This window comes from Procambarus clarkii, chromosome 65 (assembly GCF_040958095.1).
Source record: "Procambarus clarkii isolate CNS0578487 chromosome 65, FALCON_Pclarkii_2.0, whole genome shotgun sequence".
In the NCBI taxonomy this organism is placed as follows: Eukaryota; Metazoa; Arthropoda; class Malacostraca; order Decapoda; family Cambaridae; genus Procambarus; species Procambarus clarkii.
In genome coordinates, this window is record NC_091214.1 from 14,537,862 (window position 1) to 14,544,947 (window position 7,086).

Below are 7,086 nucleotides of genomic sequence, written 5' to 3' on the forward strand. Positions count from 1 at the left end.
CAGCACTGTCCATGGTGGCCAGTACTGTCTATGGTGGCCAGCACTGTCCATGGTGGCCAGTACTGTCCATGGTGGCCAGCACTGTCCATGGTGGCCAGTACTGTCCATGGTGGCCACCACTGTCCATGGTGGCTAGCACTGTCCATGGTGGCCAGTACTGTCCATGGTGGCCAGCACTGTCCATGGTGGCCAGTACTGTCCATGGTGGCCAGTACTGTCCATGGTGGCCAGCACTGTCCATGGTGGCCAGCACTGTCCATGGTGGCCAGCACTGTCATGGTGGCCAGTACTGTCCGTGGTGGCCACCACTGTCCATGGTGGCCAGCACTGTCCATGGTGGCCAGCACTGTCCATGGTGGCCACCACTGTCCATGGTGGCCAGTACTGTCCATGGTGGCCAGTACTGTCCATGGTGGCCAGCACTGTCCATGGTGGCCACCACTGTCCATGGTGGCCAGTACTGTCCATGGTGGCCAGCACTGTCCATGGTGGCCAGCACTGTCCATGGTGGCCACCACTGTCCATGGTGGCCAGCACTGTCCATGGTGGCCACCACTGTCCATGGTGGCCAGCACTGTCCATGGTGGCCACCACTGTCCATGGTGGCCACCACTGTCCATGGTGGCCACCACTGTCCATGGTGGCCACCACTGTCCATGGTGGCCAGTACTGTCCATGGTGGCCAGCACTGTCCATGGTGGCCAGCACTGTCCATGGTGGCCAGCACTGTCCATGGTGGCCAGTACTGTCCATGGTGGCCAGCACTGTCATGGTGGCCAGTACTGTCCATGGTGGCCAGCACTGTCCATGGTGGCCAGTACTGTCCATGGTGGCCACCACTGTCCATGGTGGCCAGTACTGTCCATGGTGGCCACCACTGTCCATGGTGGCCACCACTGTCCATGGTGGCCACCACTGTCCATGGTGGCCAGCACTGTCCATGGTGGCCACCACCATGGTGGTGGTAGTGGTGTGGTGGTGGGCGGTATGGTGGTGGGCGGTGTGGTGTGGTGGTGGGCGGTGTGGTGGTGGGCGGTGTGGTGTGGTGGTGGACGGTGTGGTGTGGTGGTGTGTGGTGTGGTGTGGTGGTGGTGGTGTGGTGGTGTGTGGTGTGGTGGTGTGTGGTGTGGTGTGGTGGTGGGCGGTGTGGTGTGGTGGTGGGCGGTGTGGTGTGGTGGTGGGCGGTGTGGTGTGGTGGTGGACGGTGTGGTGGTGGGCGGTGTGGTGTGGTGGTGGGCGGTGTGGTGGTGGGCGGTGTGGTGTGGTGGTGGGCGGTGTGGTGGTGGGCGGTGTGGTGTGGTGGTGGGCGGTGTGGTGTGGTGGTGGGCGGTGTGGTGGTGGGCGGTGTGGTGGTGGGCGGTGTGGTGTGGTGGTGGGCGGTGTGGTGGTGGGCGGTGTGGTGGTGGGCGGTGTGGTGTGGTGGTGGACGGTGTGGTGTGGTGGTGTGGTGGTGTGGTGTGGTGGTGGTGGTGTGTGGTGTGATGGTGTGTGGTGTGGTGTGGTGGTGGGCGGTGTGGTGTGGTGTGGTGGTGTGGTGGTGTGTGGTGTGGTGGTGGGCGGTGTGGTGGTGGGCGGTGTGGTGTGGTGGTGGGCGGTGTGGTGTGGTGTGGTGGTGGGCAGTGTGGTGTGGTGTGGTGGTGGACGGTGTGGTGGTGGTGGGTGTGGTGTGGTGGTGGGCGGTGTGGTGGTGGGCGGTGTGGTGGTGATGGGCAGTGTGGTGTGGTGGTGGGCGGTGTGGTGTGGTGGTGGGCGGTGTGGTGTGGTGGTGGGCGGTGTGGTGTGGTGGTGGGCGGTGTGGTGGTGGTGGTGATGGGCGGTGTGGTGGTGGTGGGCGGTGTGGTGGTGGGCGGTGTGATGTGGTGTGGTGGTGGGCGGTGTGGGGTGGTGGTGGGCGGTGTGGTGGTGGGTGGTGTGGTGGTGGTGGGCGGTGTGGTGTGGTGGTGGGCGGTGTGGTGTGGTGGTGGGCGGTGTGGTGTGGTGGTGGGCGGTGTGGTGGTGGTGGTGTGGTGGTGGTGGGTGGTGTGGTGTGGTCTGGTGTGGTGTGGTGGTGGGCGGTGTGGTGTGCTGGTGGGCGGTGTGGTGTGGTGGTGGGCGGTGTGGTGTGGTGGTGGTGGTTGGCGGTGTGGTGTGGTGGTGGACGGTGTGGTGTGGTGTGGTGGTGGGCGGTGTGGTGTGGTGGTGGGTGGTGTGGTGTGGTGGTGGGCGGTGTGGTGGTGGGTGGTGTGGTGTGGTGGTGGGTGGTGTGGTTGTGGGTGGTGTGGTGGTGTGGTGTGGTGGTGGGCGGTGTGGTGGTGGGTGGTGGGTGGTGTGGTGGTGGGTGGTGTGGTGGTGTGTGGTGTGGTGGTGGGTGGTGTGGTGTGGTGGTGGGTGGTGTGGTGGTGGTGGGCGGTGTGGTGGTGGGTGGTGTGGTGGTGGGTGGTGTGGTGTGGTGGTGGGTGGTGTGGTGTAGTGGTGCTTGGTGTGGTGGTGGTGGGCGGTGTGGTGTGGTGGTGGGCGGTGTGGGGTGGTGGTGGGCGGTGTAGTGTGGTGTGGTGGTGGGCGGTGTGGTGTGGTGGTGGGCGGTGTGGTGTGGTGGTGGGCGGTGTGGTGGTGGGCGGTGTGGTGGTGGGCGGTGTGGTGGTGGTAGGCGGTGTGGTGTGGTGGTGGGCGGTGTGGTGGTGTGTGGTGTGGTTGTGGTGGGCGGTGTGGTGGTGCTGGGTGGTGTGGTGGCGGGTGGTGTGGTGGTGGGCGGTGTGATGGTGGGTGGTGTGGTGTGGTGGTGGGTGGTGTGGTGTGGTGGTGGGTGGTGTGGTGGTGGGTGGTGTGGTGGTGGGTGGTGGGGTGTGGTGGTGGGTGGTGTGGTGGTGGTGGGTGGTGTGGTGTGGTGTGGTGTGGTGGTGTGGTTGTGGGTGGTGTGGTGTGGTGGTGGGTGGTGTGGTGGTGGGTGGTATGGGTGGTGTGGTGGTGGTGGTGGGCGGTGTGGTGGTGGCTGTTATGTTGGTGGGCGGTGTGGTGTGGTGGTGGTGGGCGGTGTGGTGTGGTGGTTGTGGGCGGTGTGGTGTGGTGGTGGTGGTGGGCGGTGTGGTGTGGTGGTGGTGGGCGGTGTGGTGGTGGTGGGCGGTGTGGTGATGGTGGGCGGTGTGGTGTGGTGTGTGGTGGTGGTGGGCTGTGTGGTGTGGTGGTGGGCGGTGTGGTGTGGTGGTGGGCGGTGTGGTAGTGGTGGGCGGTGTGGTGTGGTGTGGTGGTGGTGGGCGGTGTGGTGTTGTGGTGGGTGGTGTGGTGGTGGGCGGTGTGGTGTGGTGGTGGTGGGCGGTGTGGTGTGGTGTTGTGGTGGGTGGTGTGGTGGTGGGCGGTGTGGCGTGGTGGTGGTAGGCGGTGTGGTGTGGTGGTGGTGGGCGGTGTGGTGTGGTGGTGGGCGGTGTAGTGTGGTGGTGGGCGGTGTGGTGTAGTGGTGGGCGGTGTGGTGTGGTGGTGGGCGGTGTGCGGGCGTGATGGAGGGGGGGTGGTGGTGGCGCGTGTTTAGTGCGGTGTTGGGGGTGTTGGGGGGGGGGGGGGGGACCCGTGCCCAAAATACCCAAAGTTGGCAGGCGAGGGGGGGTGATGGGGGAGATCTCCCTCTCCCCCTCTCTCACCCCCACACGTCTTACCTACGTCTCTCATCTCCATCCTCACACACACACACACACACACACACACACACACACACACACACACACACACACACACACACACACACACACACACACACACATACACACACACACACACACACACGTACGTATCCCCCCCCCTGGTGATGGGGTTGAAGCGGTCTCAATGGTTGTAGGTAGTGTTGGCGAGTGTGGTTGTTGGCAGTGTATGAGGGCTGGCACCACTGTATGAGGGCTGGCACCCTCACCTGGCACACCAGCAGGACCAGCCGAGTGCCACTCCCGCTACCCAGTAGGACGACCACTGGTAAACAGTGCAGGACAACCCCTCGCCAGGGAGTGAGTGAGAGGCGAGAGTGAGGGAGGGGGTCGTGAGAGGCAGGTGAGGGGTGGGAGGGAGGGAGGGGGGGGGGGCAAGTGAGGGGAAGAAGGTGGCGCTGTAGGCAACCTCCAAGCTCGTCTTGGGCTATTTCCGCAGAGCCGGCGTCTGCCCCACAGCCAGAATATCCCGCTCCAAGGACCAGATAACTCCGCTACCATCGTCCTCTCCTCCAACACTGTCTCCTCCAACACTCCTCAGGAGGGGGCGCCCTCCACCGGTGCTTGTGGTCGCCACCTTCCCCTGCCAACCGCTTGTTGGGGGCCCACGCCACAGGCCTAACTACCGCCCCCACAGGCGGTCTCAACCACGCACTGTGGTGGGGACGACCTCGCGGGTCACCACTAACTACCTCAGCCACACGGTAACTGCACCATCAACACAGGACGACCCTCTCCTGTTTCTGTGGATGAACCACTGGCGAGATCGTGGTGATCTCGTAACAACCGCGAACTGAGCAAGTAAGAACCGCGAAGTGACCTCGTAAAAACCGTGAAGTGAGCTAGTAAGAACCGCAAAGTGAGCTCGCATGAACCGCGAAGTGATCCAATTGCTCAATTGCGCACGAGACGAACCCGGAAACGCGGGAGATATTCTCGTTCGAGGTTTTTACAAGCGCGAGACAGCGCTTTGTGTAGGAGTGAAGCCCTCCCCCCTGCTGGAGTGAAGAGCGGGTGAGTGCACGGTGTCCAGTGAGTGAGTCGATGGATAGTTAGTCCAGTGGTGACGATAAATGGTGACCATGGACGGAGAAGCCCTCAAGCCGGAAGCCTTCCTCACCACAGCCACACTGGTCGCTGCCCGAAGTCCTCCTTCCTACCCCAAGGTCACCGAAGCAACGGTAGGTATGACTGCGCCTCGCACTCCTCACGGAGTACCTCTGCCTCTCACAGGTCGAAATGTGTTTGTTGGGATTGGGGTTGGGTAGGGGGGTGTTAGCATGGGGGGGGGGGGTCACATGCCGTCCAAGAGTAATTTCTTGACTACTTCGTATCTCGCGAGACGCAGCAATGGCGGTTTACTGGGTCGAACTAGGGCGGATTATGCTGTCAAAGTCTCGCGGAGCAGCGACTCGAGAGTTATACTCCTAGTTATCCACGTGGAGGAGGATTAGAGAGCTAAACCATTGTGCTTGTGAGGTGTTTGGGTACGAGGACGACACTAAGTCACGGGTCCAGCAGGCAGTATACCATTCTCTGAGGTCAGGGTGGTTACAAGTCTTGGTCGTTATGTTTACGTCCATCTACTCGAAACTTGGGTCGTAGGCTATGGTGTCGTATTTCTTGAATACGAGATAGAAGGGTCGTAGATGGTAGGTATGCAGGAGACGAGCAGGGGTACCATAGGCACAATCAGTGAAGAGCAGAGGTGCCATAGGCCCAATTAGAGAACACTGTATAAACATCAGAGGTCCGCGGTTGTTCAACGTCCTCCCAGCAAGCATAAGAAATATTGCCGGAACAACCGTGGACATTTTCAAGATAAAACTAGATTTATTCCTCCAAGGAGTGCCGGACCATCCGGGCTGTGGTGGGTATGTGGGCCTGCGGGCCGCTACAAGCAACAGCCTGGTGGACCAAACTCTCACAAGTCAAGCCTGGCCTCGGGCCGGGCTTGGGGAGTAGAACAACTCCCAGAACCCCATCAACCAGGTATCAACCAGGTAACTTGGGTTAAGGAACCTGTATGGTGGAACTTGGGATCAATTGGGGTCAGTGAACTTACTGGGTGGAGTCTGGGAGGAGCTGAGGTTAAGGAACTTGCCGGGTGCAGCTTAGGGGGAACTTACTGTGGGTCATGGAACTTACAGGGTGAAACTTGAGATTAACTTTGATCATTACATAATGGCAATAGTCGCAGGTTTAACTCACTAAAGAAATAAGGAGAAAAATATGCAAATTGGGACGAGAACGACGCTCCCTCTATACGCGAAGAAAACCACTCTCAGAACAGCTTGAACGCCCTCACCCTCTCCCAAGACCGACAAGGAAGGCTAAATAAAGACATAGAAACGGTTGGGCTAAAGCTACATTAATCATATAAACTCCTAGAGAGGCAGAGAGAGCAAAAGACCATCAGTGAAATACAGAGAAACCCCAAATTATTATGCAGTGTTATGCAAAAATGTACTATGGAAAATCTATAGCAAAACTACATTTAGCATTGGACCCTTGTGCAAGTATGAAACGAAGGCACCAAGACTATGTAGCGCTGTAGACTATGTAGCGCTGTAGACTATGTAGCGCTGTAGACTATGTAGCGCTGTAGACTATTTAGCGCTGTAAGACCCATGTGCAAGATGGCTGGAACTTTCACAGATGACAACAAAGAAATGAGTAAATACCGAGGCTGCAGGTCGATTTCGTTTTAAGCGAACCCGTAAATACACTGTTAAATCGATAAATCTAAACGAATTCTTCTTGTGATATCAACATCAAATCAGATGTCACCCTAACACCATTGGACTTTGAAATTGTCTTAGACAACATGCCCACGCTCTTCGCACCAGGCCGAGATTCTTGGCATTTTATATTAATCAAGTATTGCAAGAATAACTATGACGGCTTTTAACATCATTTGGAGGTGGAGCCTTAATACTGTTAATATCCTCAACATACTTAAAACATCAAAGATCGTCCCACCCCACAAAGGAGGTAACAAAGCACATAGAAAGAATTATAGACCGACAGCACTACCAAACCGCATAAAAATCTTTGAAAGATTGCCAAGAAGTAAGCCTCCTGCCCCTCACAATATGTGGACCACTATGACATGGCCATAGATGCCATGGAAGACATACACACCGCTGATGTAATATACGCAGTTTTCGGCAAAGCTTTCGACAGATAGGACCGTGGTGTTAGTGCCATCAGAAGGCGCACAAAGGGAGTTACTGGCAAAGTAGGAAGATGGATCTTTAACTTTCTGACGAACGTAACCCAGTGTGTCAGCAAAGTAAAATCCAGCCCATCAACCGTGAAGAGCTCAGTCCCCCAGGGTACTGTGCTTGCTCCAGTACTTTTTCTCATCCTCATATCGGACATAGACAAGGACACAAACTATAGCACTGTGTCATCC

The 7,086-nt window shown here is 58.4% G+C and overlaps 1 protein-coding gene across 1 annotated transcript in view; it reads left to right on the top strand.

Moving 5' to 3' along the window:
- Window positions 1-4,049: 4,049 nt before the first annotated feature.
- Window positions 4,050-7,086, top strand: part of NfI (Nuclear factor I) — a gene marked incomplete in the record, with an annotated part of 283,358 nt that continues 280,321 nt past the window's right edge. Inside the window, 1 exon segment of the mRNA XM_069309428.1 lies at window positions 4,050-4,849. Within this exon segment, the coding sequence (XP_069165529.1) occupies window positions 4,742-4,849 (108 nt within the window).